Source organism: Wyeomyia smithii, chromosome 2, assembly GCF_029784165.1.
Source record: "Wyeomyia smithii strain HCP4-BCI-WySm-NY-G18 chromosome 2, ASM2978416v1, whole genome shotgun sequence".
Classification (NCBI taxonomy): Eukaryota; Metazoa; Arthropoda; class Insecta; order Diptera; family Culicidae; genus Wyeomyia; species Wyeomyia smithii.
In genome coordinates, this window is record NC_073695.1 from 266366158 (window position 1) to 266389522 (window position 23365).

At 38.6% G+C, this 23365-nt stretch overlaps 2 protein-coding genes across 3 annotated transcripts; one reads left to right on the forward strand and one right to left on the reverse strand.

Moving 5' to 3' along the window:
- Positions 1-4700: 4700 nt before the first annotated feature.
- On the reverse strand, positions 4701-6889 carry LOC129726198 (uncharacterized). Its single transcript, XM_055682921.1, has 3 exons — positions 6773-6889; positions 6354-6595; positions 4701-5977 (listed from the first exon to the last, which is right to left on the reverse strand). Exons 2-3 carry the CDS (start codon positions 6567-6569, stop codon positions 5288-5290), a joined length of 906 nt encoding a protein of 301 aa, XP_055538896.1. The 5' UTR covers positions 6570-6595; positions 6773-6889; the 3' UTR covers positions 4701-5287.
- A 7100-nt stretch (positions 6890-13989) lies between these two features.
- Positions 13990-21798, forward strand: LOC129724312 (tudor domain-containing protein 7B). Of its 2 annotated transcripts, none has more exons than XM_055679069.1 (9): positions 13990-14213; positions 15246-15486; positions 15553-16536; positions 16596-16769; positions 16828-17943; positions 18002-18361; positions 19754-20298; positions 20358-20512; positions 20584-21798. In XM_055679069.1, the coding sequence occupies exons 2-9, from the start codon at positions 15256-15258 to the stop codon at positions 20808-20810; spliced, it is 3792 nt and encodes a 1263-aa protein (XP_055535044.1). In that variant the 5' UTR covers positions 13990-14213; positions 15246-15255; the 3' UTR covers positions 20811-21798. The 2 variants fall into 2 exon arrangements, with proteins under 2 accessions (XP_055535044.1, XP_055535045.1); XM_055679070.1 differs by lacking the exon at positions 13990-14213 and adding an exon at positions 14279-14400.
- The last annotated feature ends 1567 nt before the right edge of the window (positions 21799-23365 follow it).

The following is a 23365-nucleotide window of genomic DNA, read 5'->3' on the forward strand; positions in this document are numbered from 1 at the left end:
TTTACACCATTTGATAGCGGAGAATCTAATCTAGCTTTTTAAATAAAAACCACGTTGGGTTGATTTAAGCAAGCGTGCACACTAGGCTGTCCCAAAAAATAACAATATTGAAAAAGTCAAGGTGCTCAGCCCTAAATTGAAAAATAATGTTATTTATGGCATTTTCGTAGAACGTTTCGACTTTCTAAAAAATCGTTTTCAGGTTGCCCAAACGTGATTTATGAAAAAATGACTTTTTCAAGCTACAGCACCACTCTTCTGCACTTTTTTCTTATTTGTTCGATTCCTAAATTTTTTCATGTTTCTTTTTTTTTGTGGGAATGTTTTTGAATATTTTGCATGGTTTGGTCCAGCATCGCATCCAATTATTTGACGCACAGAGCCCATTGAACATCACAAAAAAGTGAATTTTTCTCATAATTTTCAGATAAAACCCTTCAAAACACATATATTTTTTTATCAAGAACTGAAATTTTTACTGCAAAGCGGGATTCAGGACGAAAATTTACATGAAAAAAGATCCTTGATATCTTATCGGGGGGCTGAGATATTGGCGTTTTTACATGTAATGGAAAACTATGCATTTTGTCAAACATGCCACTAAAGCTCAATATCTCCATTGCACAGTGTTTTATTTGGCCGTTTGTACGTATAATTTCCTAAATTGTGATTCAAATATTGATTATAGCCATAAGGTATGTTCGAAGAAGTTTCAGGATATTCAAAAATGTATCTTTAAAAGTAGAAAGATAGTTGATCAATCCACCAATGAGTGAGATAAAAAACTTACTTTTTAATCAGAATAAGATAGACGCAAGGTGTCTTCGACAAAGTTTTAGATTATCTTAACCCTCTAGTACCCAAATTAATTTTTAGACGGACTTCGCAAAAATCACTATTAAGCCTCATAACCATTTTTTAAGTTCTTATTGAAGCTTTTTAGAGGTTCGACTGAAGGCCGCCTAGAGGCGGCACTGGGCACTAGAGGGTTAAAATAAGAAACTTTACCGAAGACATCATATGTTTCTATCTCTTACATATAACGGAGCAACATTGAGTTTTATATTAGAAGGCACCAAAAATCTTAAATTTCGTTCTAACTTTTTTCGCTGATTTTTCCGAATTTTTAAACCTCCTACTAAGTTATCAGCCATCAAAAAATGCATTTGTTCTCTGAACATTGTTATTCTTTACCTCCCAAAACAAAACAGTTATTTAACATACAGTCGTCGTTCGATAACTGCAACATGTTTACATTGCAGTTATTGAGTCGTTCGATAACTGCAACACTTGACACTTGCCAAAATTTAGAGGAGGGTCCGACACTACTATTTTTGGTTTCAATGATGTCGATATGTATTTTTTTTAATGGAATAGTGACAAAAAATAGCAGAAAACTAAAATAGGCAAGCTTTTCAATTATTAAATTTGATATTCATATTTCCGCATCATAATTTATTGCGTTTTAGTAACTACTTTACATAACCAATATGTAGGCGAAGATAAAGTTCATCACTACAATAATTGCGAACATGAACGGAACACGACGAGTGATCATCACTACAATTGATCATTTTACGAGATGTTTCTAAAACTCAATTCTTGAATGAAATTTGACAGAAATCTCGGAAACATAACGCAAGTAAAAGCAACATCAATGTCAGCAGGTCACAAAATATTGATTGTGATCTACTATGCACTGTCTTGCTGAGTAGTGAAAAGTTGGCCAAACAATGCACAAGGGATATTTTTTTTTCTCTTATAATAATTACGGAAAGTGAACCACAAAAGATGGTGATTTTGCTTCATTGATTTATAGTGGAGATCTATAATCTCCCATCTAGAATGGAGACAAGTAAACGAAATCGAAAAAAAAAAAAATCGAGAGAAATTTAAGAGTCCTTTTGAAATGTTTCTAAAGGTTCAACAATTTTTATTTTCGAATGCATTTAGAATCCCCCCGCGAGATCTGTCACTACAATGTCAAATATGACTTTGACATCTAATTTGACGGATTGCGGTCCGATAACTGCAAAGTTGTTGCAGTTATCGGTCTTGCAGTTGAAAGGCGTTGCAGTTAAACGTCTTGCAGTTATCGAACGGCGACTGTATTTGTTAAAATGCATAATTATCCATCACATAGAAAAATGCCAATATCTCAGCTTCCCGACAAGATATCAAGTATCTTTTTACATGTAAATTTTCGTCGTAAATCCCGCTTTGCAATGAAAATTTCAGTTCTTGATCAAAATTTTTTCATTTGTGTTTTGAAGAATTTATCTAAAAATTACAAGAAAAATATTTTTTTTGTGATGTTTAATGGTCTCTGGGAGTCAAAAAACTGAATGCAAGGCTGAACTGAACCATGCAAAATATTAAAAACAACCCAACAAAAATGAAAAAGTATATGGAAAAATTTAGGAATCGAACAGAATTTAAAAAATGCTTATTCGAAACGTTACACTCATGCACCACCATGTGAGCTGCCTGCCATGCACCACCATGTAAGCTTGCCTACTAACTTATTTTCGTAAAACGGTTTTTGTCTTTGCTAATGGGCGTGCACTAGGGTGTCGATGTTGAGAAGGTCAAGGTGCTCAGCCCTGAATTGAAAAATTCTCGCGTATTTTTTCAAACTGGCGTAAGTCGCAAAATGTCAACAAACGGGCTTTATTGTTATGTAATCATGCAATATGTAATGAAGGAGCTTACTTGATTAAATTTGCGAAAATTAGCTTTCCAACACTTTTAAACAATTTTGACAAAATGACCGAACTACCCTGCTTACACTTTTTTACTTACACCCTTTTGCTAGCAAACCGACGAAATTGCGAAACGAATTGCCATCTCAGATACGCTCTCATAAAATCGACGAAACCGACGCGAATAAAAACATTGCTCGACATCACTTACACCATTTTGATCTTGTTTATGTTTTACTCGACGCAAGTGGATTTTAAAGACACCGAACGACGCAAACAAAATGACGTATATAACGAACGATTTTCAATCTGGCGAATGTCACACAACATTTTGACGTAAATAACGCACCAGCTCACAGCATACCGCTACGCTCAGACGTATGAAAAGGGCGTATTTACGTTTGGCTGAAGCAAAGCGTTGTATACTTTATTTTTGCTAAAAACTCATTTATTCTCAAACATAATTAGAATCTTCAACGCAGTAATGTAAAACATTAGTAGAAGTACTGTTTAAAAGTATCCATTAGAATAAATATTGTTTCGTTTTAAAATAGAATTCAAAATGTTGAGTGAAAACTTTCAATGTTGATTTTTTCAGTTCGATGCAAATGTTAGATTGGTCGATTTGAAAAATTACGCGAGAAATAATGTTATTTATAGCATTTTTGTAGAACATTTCGACCTTCTAAAAAATTGTTTTCAGGTTGCCCAAACGTGATTTATGAAAAAAAAAATGACTTTTTCAAGCTACAACACCACTCTTCTGCACTTTTTTCAACGACGAGTTTGACGATTTCAGCAAAAACATAACTGACCTCTTCTGTAAACAAAATTTTTTCCTGCACTTTTTATAGTTCAGTAAACATTTGATATATCAGTACCTTCTTATGCCTTATTCAGATTACGCTGCTTATCACCTGATATCAGGTGATTCGTGCTATCGAGGCCACATCACCATCCATATCACCTGATATCCTATTTATTTTTTTATTACTTTAACGAGGCTTTAACCATGCGTTGGTCATTCGCCTCGAACCTGATATCCCATACCATCGAGCTGCCATCCCCAAGTGCTCTAATGAAATTAAAAAGAATTGAGCAGCATTATGTTATTTATATGTATCACCGTGAATCCGACGTGAATAAAAATAAATTGCGTGATATTCAAAAAAACTATACTATTCGCCTTTCTGAAAATCGACCTTTTGTTCCGACCCCATTTAAAATGCAGTTAAAATGCCTGTTCTACTTTTTATTACAGAGTCGTTAAGAGACTTCCCATGTGCAACCAAAGCGGAGCGGATGCTTCGTCAGAGATGGAAACATGGAAATTTCGTTATTTGGTTTGGTTTAAGCATTAACAGTGAGTGTCTTGACGGTTCTGTATGATTAAACTTTTTATTATGCGGAGGTAGTTACCTTGGTAACAAGATGCCCACTCCACACTTATGCTAGTAGAAAAAAGTAATACTTACAATTTCAGATAGATGTCCAACAAATTATAATTATTTTTCTAAAACACAATCCGGCCAGCAATGTTCAGAACCGCCACAGCGGCTTACTCGAATTTACATTATTACTCCGGGGTAAACGGAAAAACTAATAATTTTTGTTTTGTCTAAAATCTAACGGTTTTTACAACGATTTTCATGGGGTTCGGTCGGTGTCCTGCCAATTAAACTTAAAACCCAAAGTGGAACCACTAACGGCTTCGTTTAATTTGTCGGAACTTTTTGCGTAATATGCACTAAAATTCACTATGCAAATGTGTCGTACATATTTAAAGAATTATCAATGCCTACTACTGCTTGTATAGTAACAATGCTAATCTGTATCGCAAGTCCCCATAAAAATACCTACATGCTTTTTACCCAACTTCATTTTTGTATTTTGTATAGAATCATCTTTTAAATTAATGGTTTACTTTTCCGTTGAATAATCAAATGCAATTCAATAGATATGTTTTACGGATTTGAATCAAGAAAAAACGATAACAAGTTTTACTATTAGACTTGACCACGAGATCTATTTATTTCCGGTATGCAAGCCTAGCTGGACACAGGGTGTATTAATCTACTGCACTGTTGATCATATGCGTCCATTGTAACTATTCTGCATATCTTGATACTGTGTACTAACATCTACTACATATTAAAATGCTGGTTTCATAATCATACGAAGCATGAGATCTTAACATTGTATTTTGAGTAAAATCGATTGCTCGAAATTTAACTATTTGCTTACACGCAATCTAATAAATCTAGATTTAAACTGCCAATGTTTGAAGACATTACACCACTAATTATGGTATAGATAGTCGAGGTCAAAAACAAGGCTGAATGATGGCATATGTGGGTATTACAATTAATGGAATTTCCTAAAATTAACTTTTTGGTTTGACTTTGTTAATGAAAGATAAAAGAGCATTCTCTCATCCTTCTTTGTATCCAAGTTTAACACGATAACGTTGGATATTTGAATGAAACCTACAACTATAACGGTCAGCTTATATGTAATAGGAAACTTGAGAATGCGTTTCGACAAATACGAGAGTATAATCGTTCCATTTTTCAAGCTTTCCAATTTTAAAGTTCATTCTTTGTTAAATTGTTGTCCAACGGAACGTTATTAACAAGAGATATTGATAGAGAGCGAGTCAATCGTTTCTGTACTTCGTTGGGTACGTAGGGTTTGTCTTCATCCTCTTTGGTTTGGCGAAATCTAACAAGCGATGGCATCATGTTTGTCAACTCTGAGAGGGCAGAGTTGAAACTAAGTACAATGTCACTACTACCGGAGGAGGTTTCCTCGCGTTTTCTGGATTCATTGGTATTACGCGGTAGTGTGGATTTGAAGGAGGCCGACTTTAACGTTGCGCTTGCTGAAACGTTTTCTTTGATTACACTTGTCCCTTGTTTTTCCAACATCTCAATAAGGTACGATTCAAATGGGTCGGATTTCTGCTGCAGAAGAGATTCTTTCAAAATGTTACGGGGAGACCGCTTACACTTTCGTTTTGGCGAGTCTGCCACCGTAGATGATATCTGGTTACACTGTTCAAGATTCTCCTTGTTCCGGTTGGATTTTGAGGTGGACTGCGGTTGAGAGCGCTGGTTTTTTGAACGTTTATTTTCGTTTTCCGACTGCGAACGACTGGATGAAGGAGTGGAGTCACAGTTCCGGGTCTCTGACATGTGCTGCAGTGAGTACCAATTGATCAACCAGTTGTTACAGCTGTAGCAAATATATTTATCCACGTTGTCTCCGCGCTCGGCCTGCATAATGATAAAAGGTAAGCGTGAGATGGGTTTGTTACGATTTTTAGTTGACATAAATTTAAACTAAGGCTCAGTCTATGTCTGGTTTAGGTAGAAGCATACCAAATACCACTTCCTGTGATATGAATGCAATAGAGATTCAAGGAGCATGATATGGCCTCATAGTGTAAAACACTTTTAATAACATTTCTAATGGTTGTCATGAAAAGATAAATGATTGTTAAAGAGCCAGTGATTGCCGAATTCAAATTTCAATCAAGCTTGAAAAAATCTGCGCAAAGTCTGAACACAATGTATGTACAAACCACAAGCGCAGGTTCCGGAAATGGTATGCTTTTGCTCAGCATAATAACTTCATCCGACTGATACTCACCCGAAAATTATACTTCTGGTAGATAACTTCACGTATGTTGGGACCACTCCGAGGCTCGAAAATATTCAAAGATAAGTTGGTGTAGATGCCACAGATTAGACAAACATTCGTCTTTTTAGCCAATCTTGGCGTTCCACCCGTCGAGCCGCACTGCTTGTCTCCATTGCCACCAGCAGCGGCCCCATCGGTGCCGGAAGCATCCTGCGAACTGCTCATTCGTGCTTTAGTGGAACTCCGGAAACCTGTTTCAAACAAAACATCCTTGCATTATCCTAATTTAATAAACGCTGCATACACAAAGTCACTTCTTTCTAACACGCTTAACTTAGAACAGATATGTTTCCCCATCAAAATCATACTAATTAAACACTTGCAGCGATAGCAATCATGCTTAAACTGCTCTATTTTATCGAATTTACCTTTTCGAGTGAATTTACTAATGATTTGCGTTTTTTGTTTCTCGCAGCAGCAAGGTAGCAGATGTTTTTAAAATGCAGCTGATGTTATTTGCTTCTCCCTCCTTGCTCTGATGGGTTTTCGATAAAAGAAAGTTGTCTTGTTTGTGTCAAATTTTTATGCTGGAAAATGGAAGAGATTGAGAACAGACTGGCAGATTTTATCTTTACATATTAAACGAAAATTGTAATCATCAAGTTCGAAGACCAAAAGATGCTCAAGGAAAAGTACTTGCTATTGAAATGAATAATAAGAAAAAGTTTTCTAATACTACTAAAACAAGGCCATAAGCTTTTGAGCGCATAATTTTTTCAAGGTGTTGAATGAAAAATGCATTTCACCTAGGGACTAAACAACTTTATTTCTAGAAATGGTTATATTGTATATGCAAAAAATGCCAAAAACAATATTGATCTCGAGGTACGATGCTGGCCTAACAAGCCAGTTGTCGTATGTATGAGTCCCGACTCGGGAGAGACTATTAGTGTCAGTAGGATCGTAGCGCTAGCCTCGCAATTGTCCTGTACACTTAGCAGCCGGCTGCTAAGTCTGTGTATAATAAAACTTAAGGTCGAGTTCCGGTACGTAATGTAGCACCAAGGCTTTGCTTTGCAATGGCGGTCGTTATAATGCGTGTTCATGGGAACCTCTGTAGGATCAATAATAAAAAAGTCAATGGAAAAGGATGGAAAATGTCACAACGTATAACAATCATTCGGGAATCGTATCTGTAAAGGCTCTTCACAAGTGTGGTACTGGGGTATTGAGACCATCGTACTTAGAGATACTACTGTATCCAGCACTGAGAGATAAGCCAAGAGTTGGATGAATAAAGTTAGATGTGTATAAGAGTAAGTGTGTAACGTTTGGTTTTGCAGAGTAGCATATTTCCTAAATTGATTCCGGCAAGGGTTTCACAAATTGGCGACGGAGGACAGGATTTTTTCAAACCTCGGATTTTACCTGCACTCAAAACAGTCGGTAAGGTGTTTTTTTATTCAACGACAGGGTCGCAGCGAAATAGAAATGCATCCGTAAAAATTGCATTCAACGAGGTAAGATGCTTGATATGGAAGTTTGGTGTAGCGAATGCATTGAATTGTAGGTTATAATGCGTGAAAAAGAATATCGCGTGAATTAACTGAAGCCTAAAGTAGGCGTGAATTCAATGTGGTTGACACAAATGTGCAACACGGAGATGAAAAACAATCCAATAAGTGGGAAAAGGCTAGTTCAATGGCTTATGCAAACGAGTTCATTTTGGCTGGCACAAATGTGCAGCAGCAGAAGAAAGTGAAAAGCACTGGCGCAAATGCGCAGTAGGAAATACCTGGCGCAAATGCGCAGTATGACACAAATGTGTAAGAAAAGAAAATAAGCACAAATGTGCGATTCAGTTTAATTTCCCATATATAGAGGAAGAAAATATGATGAAAATGCTTTGCTAATTAGACCAGTTTCTTGAAACCGCTAGTAAAGCGTATCGCTGGTAAAAATAATAATAATAATGATAAAAAGAAGTTCTAGTAGTGATATTTTGTTTCTGATGTTAGAGTTTAATTATTGAAAATTTTAGAAGCTACAATAATTCATGTGAAAAACAGAGAATTGAAATTGACATATATTATACATTACAGGTATCCAACCTACAAAACTGATAATTATCCTAGGAGAATCGATACGATTAGGATTCAAAATATTAAGTAAGATGGACAAATTCGATATTCCAAATTTTAAGTTCAAATCACTTCCTCCGGGCGAAGTAAGAGATGAATGGAAACGGTACAAGCGACACTTCGAGTATCTGGCATCGGCAAATGGTGTCACAAATAAAACCCGTCTCAAGCATATTTTTCTCGCCCGTGCTGGGCCAGACGTTCAAGAAGTTTTCAGCAGTATCCCAGGAGCTGAAGTAGAGGAGCGTATGGGAGTCGACCCTTTCAAAGTAGCAATAGAAAAACTTGATGATTACTTTTCTCCAAAGCAGCACGAAGCATACAAGAGATTTCAGTTCTGGTCTCTCAAGCCGCAAGAAAAAGAACCGCTTGACAAGTTTATGTTACGAGCAACGGAGCTGGCCAATAAGTGCTATTTTGGTTCAACCATACAGGAAATTAAAGAAATTTGCGTAACTGATAAAGTTAGTTTGATGTCTTCTAATGATCTACGAGAGAAACTTCTCGAACAAGAAAAATTAACTCTGGACGACGTTGTGAAAATAGTTAACGCGCACGAATCCATTCGATATCAAGCCACACAAATGTCAACGGTACGTGATACTCAACATACTGAACCAATTGAGATAAATCGGATTCAGCAGTCTTTGAAAAAGGTAGAATGTTTTCGCTGTGGTAGAACTGGTCACTATGGATCTGATTTTAATTGCCCCGCTCGTAACAAATCATGTGATAAATGTGGTAAGCTTGGACATTTTGTGAAGTGCTGTCGGTCTCGACAAGGAAACCTAGGTCAGAATCTTCATTCTATGAAGCGGAGAACCGATGATGCCAACAGGTACTCCGAACAAAAGTATAAACGGCCATGGTATAAGCAGATTCGATCAATCGAAAACGATGAAAAAGGTAATGATTCAAATTTCATATTCAATATTGGAGATGGTGATGAGTTTTTGTGGGTGACGGTTGGTGAAGTCCTTCTTCAAGTTCTTATTGATCGGGAAGTGAGAAAAACATTATTGATGATATATCTTGGGACAGAATGCAAAGTCAAGGCATATAAGTTAAATACCGACGAACACATTCAGACCAAAACTTTCGAGCATACGGACAATGCTCAAGACCGCTTATTGTTAAGGAAGTTTTTGAATCTACAATCGAAGTTCCAAACCAACCGAAAAGTATGTCTATCGACACCACGTTTTACGTTATTGAAGGTGGAAAACAACCTTTTTTTGGGACGAGCCACTGCTAAGGAACTGGGAGTATTGACGTTGGGACTGCCCTGCACTAATCCACCAGAAGTATACATGCTGCACATAGGAAAAAAGCATCCATTTCCAAAGATGAAGGGTATCAAGCTGAAAATTCCAATCGACGAAACAATCTCGCCGGTGACACAACACGCACGTCGGCCACCACTAGCTCTTTTGGGAAAAATTAGACTCGCTTCTGAGTGCTGATATTATTGAACCTGTCGAAGAGTACAGTCAGTGGGTTTCACCACTAGTTGCAATTGTCAAGGATAACGGGGATTTGCGACTATGCGTCGATATGCGAAGGGCAAACTTAGCGATCAAACGAGAAGGGCATCTTATGCCAACGTTCGATGACTTCCTGCCACGGTTAAAGAAGGCCAGATTATTCTCACGTTTAGACATTAAGGAAGCGTTTCATCAAGTGGAACTTCACGAATCGTGTCGACATATCACTACATTTATCAGTCACGTAGGAGTTTTCAGGTACAAGCGTCTCATGTTTGGGGTGTCGTGTGCACCTGAAATGTTTCAGAATATACTGGAACAAATATTGTCGAAATGCGAAAATGTTGTTGTTTACATCGACGACATTCTAGTGTTCGGCGAAGATGAAAAACAACATGATCGAGCACTCGAAATCAAAATCAAAAATGTGTGTTTAAAGTGGAGGAACTCACTTTTCTCGGACACAATATATCAGGAAACGGAATTCGACCAGCGGAAGAAAAGACATCAGTAATCAGTTCGTTCCAATCACCGAAAACGGCTGAAGAGTTAAGGAGCTTCTTAGATTTAGTGACGTACGTCGGAAAATTCCTACCCGACTTGGCAACCGTTTGTGCACCCCTTTGGGAACTCACGCATAAGGGAACAGTTTTTCAATGGGCACCTGAGCACGATATTGCATTTCAAAAACTCAAGAGCATGGTTTCGCAGGCCACAACACTCCAATACTTTGACAACTTTGACAGAGAAGGAAACATTGGCCCTTGTCTGGGCAGTCGAACGATTTTCGACATACTTAGTTGGTAGGAAATTCGAGTTGGAGACAGACCATAAACCGCTTGAAACCATTTTTGCACCCACGTCACGACCCTGTCAAGAATTGAAAGGTGGGTTTTACGGTTGCAAGGTTTCATATTCGAAGTCAAATATAGAAAAGGTTGCAAGAACATAGCAGATCCATTTTCACGGCTTTCCAAAAGAAGGTGAAAACTTTGACGACGACAGCCAGTTTCTCGTGTTAGCTATAATGGAGTCAGCAGCAATTGACACTTGCGAATTGGAAAAGGCATCAAAAGAAGATGCTGAACTTGCTATAGTACATGAATGTGCACGTACCGGACAAAGGGGAAAACCAGAAGCTAAGGCATATGAGATTTTTAAAGATGAATTGGGTTTCGTCGGAGATCTTTTAGTTCGAGGAACAAAGTTGGTGATTCCGAAATCGTTACGAAGCAGAATGCTTATTCTAGCACACGAAGGTCATCCGGGGGAAACGGTAATGAAGCGTCGTCTAAGAGATCGCGTGTGGTGGCCGGCTATGGACCGTGAAACCGAAAAGTTTGTTACCGTGTGAAGGATGTAGACTTGTGGGGCTGCCAAGTAAACCAGAACCCATGCAACGCAGGAAAATACCATCTCGACCTTGGACTGATGTCGCTCTCGACTTCATTGGACCACTTCCAACGGGAGAAAACTTGATGGTTATAGTCGATTATTTTAGCCGGTATAAAGAGGTTGAGATATACGGCAAATAACAGCTGAAGAAACTATATCAAGATTGCACAAGATCTTTACTAGGCTGGGGTTTCCCGTCTCCATTACTTTGGATAATGCTCGTCAATTTATAAGTACAACATTTGAAAATTATTGTAAGGAACATGACATTTCATTGAATCATTCTACCCCATACTGGCCACAAGAAAACGGTCTAGTAGAACGCCAGAACCGTTCGTTACTGAAACGGCTTCAGATAAATCACGCGTTAGAGCGTAACTGGCAGGCTAACCTTATAGATTACATGATGATGTACTATACATCCCCTCATTCTGTAACCGGAAAGACTCCAACGGAACTGTGTTATGGTAGAACAATTCGTTCAAAGATACCATCACTACACGATATCGAAACAGCTGTAGCGACCAATGAGGTAACAGATAGAGATTCTGTTGCAAAACAAAAAAGGGAAAGAGAAAGGACCAAAGACGTCATGCCAAATTTTCAGGAATACAAACAGGAGACACAATATTAATGAAGAATTTATTACCGGGAAAAAAAACTGACTACAACGTTTGGGACTGATGAGTATGAGGTTATAAACAAAGAAGGATCTAGAGCAAAAATCAGAGATAAGAAAACGGACAAGATATACCAACGGAACGTCGCTCATCTCAAGCGTGTAATGGACAAAAACAGGTTGTCAAACGAAGAAGCACCGAATAGCGGATCTGGCCGTCAAGAACTTGAGGATAGAGGGTCTTCTCCGATCGTCGCTGAACCATCCACAAAATCACTAATAGCTTCTGAAAATTCTAGAACGCGCCGAGAAGTAAAACTCCCTTCAAAGTTTAAGGACTACATCATCGCAGAGTAAAGTTTCCATTTTCTAGAGAAAACCAGATGTGGTACCGGGGTATTGAGACCAACGTACGTACAGATACTACTGTATCCAGCACTGAGAGATAAGCCAAGAGTTGGATAAATAAAGTTAGATGTGTATAAGAGTAAGTGTGTAACGTTTGGTTTTGCAGAGTAGCATATTTCCTAAATTGAATCCGGCAAGGGTTTCACAACAAGCATTTAATCACAGTCAACCATAGTAATGAAAGTTACACATTTCTTCGCAACCAAGAGATAAACTGAAGCGAAGAAATGTATGGTCGTATTCTTTGATAATTTCGTTTCAGCATTGCTTGTTTAAGGTGAAACGGTATTGAAGCCGCAAACAGCCGATTTCGAGCAACCACTTCGAATTTTCAGAAGCACAAGACTCGGAAATTGATAAGCGTTTCCTGTGAAAACGTTATTTTATGTTTGCTTCACCGCAGCAAACATAAAATAGCGTTTCCACTAGTGACGAATCAACTGTTACCAAGTCTCGTACCTTTTAAAATTAGAAGTGGTGGCTCGAAGTCGGCAGAAATGGATTCAATACCGTTTGGCCTTAATGCAGTGCGATCAATGTATAGTAAATGTTTTAGGATTTGTTTACTCCAAATGTGGTTCCCGTGGTTCTGTGGTTAACGATGTCGGTCGGCTAGCTCTCACACACACAGTTGTGATGTCGGGCTCGATTCCCGATCAGGTCGAGGATCTTTTCGAACTGGAAATTTTCTCGACTGAGCACTGGGGCACGGGTGTATCGTTGTACTTATCCTACAACATGCAAAATGTGCCAAAAACAATATCGATATCGAATTCTCTCTACTAAACTAGTTGTTCAAGACCGCTATTAGCCCTCCAGGCTAGCGTGCGATATTGTTTTTTACACAAAATCGTGCTTTCACCGGCGTGATTTCAAAAATCACATGCAGATGTAACATACAATTTTGACTCATAAACGGATTGACAATGGCTATTCACTTCGGTAAGCAAATAGTTGAACACAATCTCAGGTTTATTGGGATTCATACTTTTGTATCCTCCGTGATATTTTTTCGCAGATTTTTGCGATCGCGCAAGCGAAATTTAATACAAGAGATATTGTCGTGTTTGAATCATTCAGTCTGCTTTCATGATGGTTTTAGGAACAATCGAAGTAAAAACAATCAGTAGCGTTTCGTCGGAAAACTTGTTTTCCCCACAAAATATTTATATGGTACTTTATTTCAGGTCGTGAGCCTTGAGTGGATTTTGAGTAGTTTCTGAGTAAAGTTGGTCTACTTGTTAAAATATTATTCCGGACGTCGTTTTTACATGCTCCATTCAGCACGCGAACGCGATGCTTCAGCACGCGCTTCACGGTTGCACTCTGTCACACCCACGTCATGTGCCAAACAAAGCTGAAAGAAATTTTCAACATCTGCTGCTCTCATTTATTAGAGTTCTTTCCCTAGCTACGAGAAATAGCAGCAACAATCTCGCTCATTGCTATATGGTATGACTGCAAGAGGTATATGCATGCTTTCTCATATTTCGGATGCTTCATATATTTTATCCTGTTCCATCTTCAATGTTGGTTGTTGATAAGCGATCTCCTATGTGTTTTGGGTATGGGAAGGAGAGGGATTGCTTAGTGCTGCTGCCCCTGCGCGATGTCCAATGATTCGCTTACGCATATTAATCCGACCTGATCGATCATCATTTGGTGCTCGATTTCTGAAGATGGTGGTAGTTTGCAACGTGTGATGTTTTTCGGAGGCCAGATTTTGAGTAAAAGTAGACCAGTTTCGATTTTCCAGCTCGGGTTTAGAAAACAGTCAACTAAAGTGAAACAATACGTTAGGAACTAGGAGTGATTTTACAGCGTAAGTTTGTGAGATCGAGAAATTAAATTTCTCTATGTTTTTATGCAACTGCAAGTGCACACAGTGCGAGGGAGATAACAGTACAATTCGGAGCAATTCGCATTCGGTTAAAAGAAAAAAAAAACGAATGTGGCACATTAGAGAGAAGACTTTTGTGTGCAGGAATTTTGTGTAACCTAATTTCCCTGTAAATATCGTTATAAAGCTGTAAGCTATAAATTAGAAAACCCATAAAAGTCATTTCAATTAGTTGAATTGGGTTTTCAATTGGGATTCCTTTTAAAATAGACCGAGTTTCGCAAAAGTTTAGGCGATGAAGAGAAAATGATTATCAGTGACGAAAAACATTCCTTTCATACTTGTAAACAAAGTTTCATGGGTTGCGTGCAAAAGAAAAATGTTTTAATGCTAATCATGCGATTTTATCATATTTTATTCTCGAGGACTAGTGTTCTGTTTGGCACGTGCGATTATTACTGTATAAAACATGTTTATATTCTTTCAGTTGCTTTGTTTTAAATCAAATTATTTTAAGACGAATGGCCACACCTTTTGCACAAATTGGACTAAAGCCTTAACCTGACTAAAGGTAGACCCTAGGATCATTTTTTGAGGATAGTCCCTTTAAAGTTTGCTCTTATACTCTTTCCACTATTTAAACTTAAATTAAGAAGCAAAATTTCCCATTAGAAAATTATTTGCTTCAGAACTTAAGCCCTATGAAACGAGGCTTATCAAATAAGTACTGAAAAAGTAATAAATATAAAGTGTGCAGACTAAATAATTTAATGTGTAAAAGTAAATTAAGCATATTTGAATGATTAAAGTCTTAAAAAAAGAATAGGTTCTTTTTTACAACAACAATTAGTGTAACTTCAATATTTTCACAGCAGTTACAAACTGTTACGTATTTTATGATTTTGTGAACGTGAAAGTTTCTAACTGCTAAATAACACTGCTTAAAACGGCCTATTCCTAGAAGAAAACAGTTATCCAAAACGTATAACTTATTGCCTTGCTTTATATTTCTAGAACGACGACAATGGCAAACATCGTGAGAAATAAAGAATTCTCCGAGGAGGCCGAAGCAGCAGTTTCCGTGCTACGTGCTTTGGTGGCATCCAAAAAGGGACCGTCCACCGTTCAAAGTATTCTTGCCGATTTCCGAGAACTCGAGGGAGGTCCTCTAATGTATAAGAGGTTCGGCTTTCCCAGTGCGGATGAGTTCCTGAGGTGCACTGGTGAATTTGTTCTGCAAAACCGCATGGGTGAGGTAAGTTGAGCTCGAATTCATACTTAAAAACATGTTAATATAGGCTGCTTCTATCTCATGTTTTAGACGGTTATATACGTGAAACCAAGCAAGGAATCAGCTCATATACTAAAAATGGTAGCTGCCCAAAAACCGTCGAAGACTAAAAAATCAGGTTTTGCTGTGTTGCGTCAACCTCAGAAGAATTATACCGGCAGCAATTGGAGCCCAAGCGCTTACAACAAAATGTATCCCATTATGCCTTATCAATTGAAAAAGTACCCCCAGCACAGGTACCTCCCAACTCAGCAATCGCGTTATAACAACACGAATAGTCCATTGAAACAAATACATCAAAATGGTCCTGGTGGTATGAAGTACGGTAACAACCGTAACTATGGCCCTACCCAGAACACGTACAGCTACAACCAACCAAAATTCCCTTCACAGCAACAGAACGTTGCACTCAGTAACAAGCGGGACAATCAGACTGAAGCTAACAACAATAACACGACTGCCAAAAACCTTAATAAACCTGGACAAGCGCCCTTCAATAATTTAAAGATAAGACTGACCCAAAATGAGCAACCAAAACAAACTTCAGATGGTTTTAGTAAACAATCACGCGATGCTGGAGATATAACTCCAACTAAGAACATTTTTTTAGACTCGATTGACAGAATAGTTAGTGCAGAAGTAAACCAAAAGTATACATCACCTCCCGTTCCGAACCTTTTATACCCATCACCAGTACGGAGCGTCAATACTCGACTGCAAGTTACAAACATTAGCTCCCCTACGTCCGTTCCTGTGTTGGAACCAACCTTCCAGCCTAAGCAAATCGGAACCAACAATATCGTTCCGCGACAGGAGTTTATATCGATCCAACCTGTATTACTTATGCCTCCTTCGCCGCCGCCTGTTATTCAGCTGCCAACACTACCCGGACAGAAGACGCTTCAGGACCGGCTAAAAATGAATCAGCAAGTTGATAGTGCCGATTTGGAGAAGGTCGCGAAAGTAATTACACCACAGTCATCACCTATTAAAGTGTCCGATTCGATTGTTAAGGTTAGATTTCAAATTAGGTTATGTTCTGAAGACAAGGAGTTGATTGATCCTTTTTGCAGGTACCTTCGACCCCACCAGTTGCTGCCTTCCGAAACCAGTCGGTCCTGCATGAGGTAAATCTGGGTGCGACGCCGGTCGAACTTCTAGCCGCCTTAGCACAGAGTAACGGCTTTCTTCCTCCTGTCTACAATTATTACAAGCTAAAGAACAAAAGGTTCCAATGTCGCGTTACGGTTTGTGCGATTAGTCTCGTGGTAAATACAGGACGCTAAACCATTTCCCATTTTCCAGATCAATAAATCAACGTACTCCTGCTATCCGCACGATTATGCCAACGAGTTCGAAGCTCAGTTTGCCGCTGCCCAGATTGCTATCGAGAATATCAAGCGCGATGAAGAACGCAATAGCTACTCGGTGTGTCTGGACTCTGACTACGAGATTGCGTTAAAAATTTTCGATCTGCTGGTCACGTGCACTCACGGAATGTTCAGCAAAAATATTCCCGATGTTTTTCGGACCCAATATAAGTGTCTGCTGCCCGATCACTGGGAATCGATTATACTTTCTCATACGCGAATGTTCTCGCGAGAGGAAACGGCTAGAAGTACAATAATATTCGCGAACGTCCGGGAGAACGCTCCACCGGAAGAATCAAGTATTGCGAATACCTCCGAAGCAACTCGAATGAAGGCAAATTTGCTTGCGCTTCCGTGGAAAGAAAAGTACTGGAACATATACGTAACTAATCCTGTTTCAACGGTTGAAATATGGGCGCGTCTCGTTGGGCCAGAGCACAGTGATGCTTTCGATACATTGGTCACCGATATAGAGCTTTACATGATGGATGAAAAACCAAAACCAAAGAACATCATTGTTGGTGAGTACTATCTGGTGTGCCCAGACGACTGCTGGTTCCGTGTTCGAGCGGAGGAGCTAGATTCTGGCGAAAACATTTGTCTGTGCTTTTTCATTGACATTGGCGATTGGGAACGAGTCTCGTTGGATGATCTGTACGCATGCAAGGCCGAATATCTTGAGCTTCCCGCACAATCTATCTGTTTTACACTTCACGGATTGGAAGATTTTGGTGAACACCCAAAATCGAAACCACATCTGAACAATTTGATTTGCGGAAAGGTGTGCATTGGGGAAATATTGACCACTCAGGAGGATTACGAGAAGTGCGAAGAAAGTGCTGCTGGTGATGCCAGGATTCAGACTATATTGTTTGATACTTCTTCGGAGGAAGATATCAATCTGAGCTTTGTCATTCTGAAGCAAATGTGCGATGACATGCCGGTTCCAGAGCTTGATCGAAAAAATATTAACAGTGTGATCATCACGCACGTCGATGAGGTCGGCGATGAGTATTGCCAGCTCAAAGACGGTGGCATGGTTTACATTCAGGTTTGTTTTTCTGGATTCATTTGAAAAAAATTAAATTTTACTATATTGTCAATTTCAGAAACTTATCACGAACCTAGTTTTATCAAATGCACTAGAAGCAAAGCATCGCGGCCTGAGTAAAACGAAAACTGCAACAGGACAGCAGCTGTATCTGGTACAGAATGAGGCCGACAAGAAATGGTACCGTGCATCGTTTATCGCCGAAACGTCATCCTCCTTGTGTAAAATGCTGTTTGTAGACACCGGACTCAAGGAAAATGTCGCAATCAACAATATCTATCGCCTGGAGACTCTCAGTGTTGCCTTGAATCGATATCCCGCGCAAGCCATCCAGATGCGAATGTTCAACATGGAAGAGATGAACGATTATCTGTTGTGTCGACTGCGGGCTCTGCTTAAGCCAGGACTGACCGCTATGGTGAGTGTTTTAACGTAGGACTATATGGTCGGTGTTAAGTCAGACCGGACTAAGTAACATTTTGATCATTTCGAGAAAAACGAGTTTGAAGTTTGTTGCTCTGGGAATTTTGAAGTTTTCAATATTTTTGCGCAGTTTTGATGTTATAAGTTGGAGTAACCTTCTAACTGTATCATGCAATGTGACGATTGAAGAAAAGGAGTGCCGTGAGCTCAAAAAGCACAGGTTTGTAACTGATTAAATGTACTTGGTCCACTCTGATTGAATCAAAAAAGAATCATTAATGACTTGGTCCATTATGACTGAACAATTGAACAAATAATTTCAGTCCATTGATCGTCGAACAGTCAAAAAGTTTTTAATCTACATGGTTAGCTTCTGTGACATCAACAATTATTGAAAATAGTTTGAATAAACTTGAAACTGTTTGTTTCAACAAATCGATGGTAGGAGCGGAATGTTTTAATGGAACAAAAATATGGTTAATTTACTCAATTGAGTTATTCGTAATCATCCACTTTCTCTGAAACTTTGGCCAAAATTGCCGTAGAATTGATGATGGACTGGATGGTTTCCTCGTGTTTTGGTTCTGGAATTTCTGTCACGTTTGGAAATTGTGCAATGTTGTGTCACCCACACAAATGACTAACGTTTCTCATTTACGTGTTCAATCAGAGTGGACCATGTACATATCCCTCATTTACTGGTAAAGTATACTTTTTTGACTAACGGACAATGAAGCATTCCGATAAGTTGCCTGATAGTGTTGAAATTAATTTATGTTGACTTCAAACCGATGCTGTAAATTCCGATAATTTCAACTTTTTTCTGCCTAACACATGGTTCACTTTGTCTGCACACTATAAGGCATGATATCAGGTCATGTTAGTAACAGCAATAAACGGTCCAAAAACACATCCAAAACCACGGCAGTGCGTGAAACTTTACAGATTCCGATGGGGGGGTAGTGAAAGAGTTCTCTGATACAAAGAAATCTGGAAAAACGCTTGAAAATTCTTCCGTTCGTTCGGTTTTATCAATAGCTGACCGAAGGCAGTTTCCTTGAAAATAAACACTTGGTCCATTCTGACTGAACACTGTTATCGCTTTTCATTGGTCATGCAGACAAAAATCATGCTGTTATTTCTGCTGTTTTAGAGATAAATAAAATCTGATTGTTGTGTAATGTAGCTTAAGAAAATCTTCATCCAATACTATCGTTAACTCGTTTTTTTTTCTTCAATTTTGCGACTTGGTCCGTTCTGACTTAACACCGACCATATCTGATTTTAAGGGTGCAAATTTAAAGTATTTCCCTCATCTCATGGAACGTCTAACGTGAGGTTTTGGACTGGGTTTAGTGTACAACTATGAATTTACCGTCTTCAACAGGTAAAAGTAGCTGCGTGTTCGTCCGTCCCGTTGGTTAAGATCTACATACACGCCGAACCAAACAACATTCTAGTATGCATAAACGATAGCATTCGTACCGAGCTGGAGCTAGAGATGACCTCAGAGCTGATAAGTAATCCTCGAATTGTCTACAACGAAACTACCAGCTCCTCTGCGGGAAGCTCCTCTAAGCTAAACACCAGCTTCACGTCTGATTATTCGATTGCCAGCCAAGAAGCGGCGGACATTTCGAAATCCTTCCACAACCTCAGGCTCACTAGTAGTCCTGTTCCGTCGCAGGTGACACCAAAGCTACCAAAATTCCAACTCCCGGCAGTTGGTCAACGGTTCGATGTGAACGTCACGATCGCGTCCAGTCCGAACTATTTCATCGTTCAGCCATACATGCAGGCAATCGATCTTCAACGAATGATGGTGGAGTTGCAGAAATATTGTCTGTCCGAAGCTAAACGCGTATCGGAAGATAGTATTGAAAAGGGTGAGGCGTATGCTGGCTTGAACAGCGACGACAGTCTCTGGTACAGGTAGAGTTCTATAAATTTTACCTCAATTTTGCACAAATTTTCATACTATTTTTCAACAGAGTGCTGATCGTCAATATTCTAGACGGGCCAACATCAATTCACGTTTATTTCTGTGATTTCGGGCAGATCCGAATTGTGAATAGTGATTCACTGCGAATTTTACCGCAGCATTTGCGCAAACTTCCGCAGCAGGCAGTAAAAGCCAAACTCTACGGTGAGTAAGCGACCATCATTCGAGCTCTGTTTGTAGTTGATACAAAATGTTTAAACTTTGGTCTCCTGCAGGAGTTCAACCGCTGCATACCGATTGGAGCACCGGTGACGCGGTGCGTTTCCAGACACTCACCGTCGAAAAAAAGTTCGCTGGGCAGGTGCGCAGCATTCATGTGGACGAAATCAACCCGAGCGACGACATTGTCGAGTTAACCTTAATCGACGTTTCGACCGATGAAGATACCTTCATTCACCAAGTTTTGGTCAACGAAAAACGAGCGATTTTTATAGGTAAGTAGAAAGGAATCAAGAAAATAATAGAACAGATCAAGACTCTGTTCGAGTTAATTTGAATTGTGGTGTTCTTTGACATCAATTTTTCTGTGTTAAATTAACGAATGCACACTGTAGCAAAACAAACACTCATCACACGTTTAACAGTCTGACTAAAGGTAGTGATATTTTCGAATCTAGTAATTTTATGAAACAGGTCTACACTGGACTCTAGATGCTCTTTCTTTACAAAACAGAAGCAATCTTACACTTTCTAACCTTCGAAAAATGAAATATTCAGAGAGTTGCGATTGCGAGACTAATATTTAATATTTATATACTTAGCACGATCAAATATCCATTCCATTAGATATTATAATCGACATATTAACGATTTCTATGCAGCTTAGACGATAGAAAGCAATTCCTAATTGCCAAATCCTTGTTGAAATTACAGATAATCAGCATAGCTAATATTTATTCGTAATAAAACAAAAAACGAAAAAAATGTGATTACTCGATGATAACAAACTATTATAATAATAATTTATAGCAGGAATCATCCTGCAGAAGTGCATTAAAAGTACTCTCCTAGGTGTCGGTACATCATATGCAATCTATAGATATATTTATTGAAATGTTTTCTTACCCTTGCTGTTGATATTTATTCAATTTCCCAACCGTTAACCTTGTAACCACCATCATAAGCTAGCACTTCTGTTGTGATTGCGAGTGATTTTTTTTGTTGTTAAGATTTCTCGATTCGTGATAGAATACAGGTATTATCAGGATACTGATTTTTATTGATACCTATCTTGGGCCGCGTTATTAATTCGATTCGGATTTTCGTTTTACCAAATTTCACTTTAAAAGGACTGTTTTGATAGTTACTTCCAAAATTTTATACAACAACCATTGCTGCTGAGTGCCTTAAAAAAACAATAAGAAAAAGATGACTTACTTTCTATTACATTTATATCTACTCGAAATATATAACAATGAATAGCGAAGCTAGACGTGCGGTATAACTGAGAAATTTTATAGAGAATATCCATTTTCCAACCAACTTTTACATCAGATTATTGAATGTGGTTATGTATTTCAAATGCTTGCCACTCCTGTCATTTCGCTTGAGAAGTGATACGATCATAGCAACCTGTCGAGTGAAAAACATTGCATTGTCAGGAAAAGATAATAATAGAAAGTGCTAATCCAATGGTTTTAGTGATAATTTATGCCTATAATCTTCCACTGTGCTGTAATAAACTCATAATTATCGATAAAAAAATTGGGATTGGTACATAAAAATGAATGAGTGAAAATTTGGTAGTTCAAGAACATCGCCGGTGACCTGAAAGGTAAGATTGCGGTAATGTTTTAACATCATAAATTTCTGAGGAAATTTTGAGCATTTTGGTGAATCTAACTCTAAGAATTATTATAAGCCATATTACAGAAGCTTCGACAAGCAACTCGTCTCATTTGAAATATATGATCGAGTCGAGTCGGTACGCTTTACTGTCTATTGGTACGAACTGTGTTTCAAGTAGAAGATCAATCTATTTTTTAACCGTTTATCAATAATAATGGGTTTCCATATTTATTGTACAATTTTTTAAATGAAATCAAAGGTAAGTTGTCAAGATAAACATTAAAAATATTTACTAAATAAATATGTTATAAAACATTTTTTAAAATGGTATCGACATAATAATATTTTGATTGGTACCTAACATATCAGTTGAAAATGGCTTCAATTTTTTAGAATTAGAGGCCATTTCTTCAATGTTAGCATCGTTATTTTCATTGTCGTCATCCCTCACTTAGGAAGTAACGATGGCGATACATAAGTAGCTGAAGCGTGCATGCAATAGCTGCCCAAAACAAATCGTCAAAATCGTTAAAGGGGATCTCAACGCTTAGGCCAAGCACATGGCCATACGTAGTACCGACTTCCAGCATAGTCTCCTATTTCAGTACACCTGAAGATCATCACAACAGACTGAATCGCAAATGGATCACATTTTGATTGACGAAAGGCACCTCTCGGGATGCTGCCCCAAGGCTGTGGAATAATGTCACAGCAGAATACAGTGCCGGTATTGATGCTGACGCAAAGGACATATCAAACAGTGATGCGATATAAACAGAAATGAAGATCTGTTCCGAAACAAAAAAATCCTCTTGGAAGAGCAGGAGTGTGAGGATATAGAACAGCTGTATCGTTCTCAAGAAACGCATAAGTTTCACAACAAACTCGACGCATCTCGAGCAGGTTTTGCGCCTCTAGCCGAGTTGAGTCGGGATAAGGATGGAAGAATCTTGACAGATGAACGTGAGGTGATCGACATTGAACGTCTGTATGGCGCAGAGGCTGAAGACCAAAACAGAAAAAGGTACGACTTCGTCAGCACAGCGGATGAGAGAGACATACTGCCCCCACAATAGGTGAAGCTTAAGTAGCTCAAAAACAACAAAACAGCTGGAAAAGATGGCATTGTAGCAGAGCTTATTAAGCTGGGTCCCAATAGGGTTGGTTCCGGTCAGCACTAGCTGATAGTCAGGATGAGGGAAGCATAAC

Coding starts and splice junctions, on each gene's coding strand:
- LOC129726198 (XM_055682921.1), bottom strand. CDS start 6,569: ATGAGCAGTTCGCAGGATGCTTCCGGCACCGATGGGGCCGCTGCTGGT. Junction 5,978..6,353: donor ACCAGAAGTATAATTTTCGG/GTGAGTATCAGT, acceptor ATCATTATGCAG/GCCGAGCGCGGAGACAACGT.
- LOC129724312 (XM_055679069.1), top strand. CDS start 15,256: ATGGCAAACATCGTGAGAAATAAAGAATTCTCCGAGGAGGCCGAAGCA. Junction 17,944..18,001: donor GTGGCATGGTTTACATTCAG/GTTTGTTTTTCT, acceptor TGTCAATTTCAG/AAACTTATCACGAACCTAGT. Junction 20,299..20,357: donor GACGACAGTCTCTGGTACAG/GTAGAGTTCTAT, acceptor ATTTTTCAACAG/AGTGCTGATCGTCAATATTC.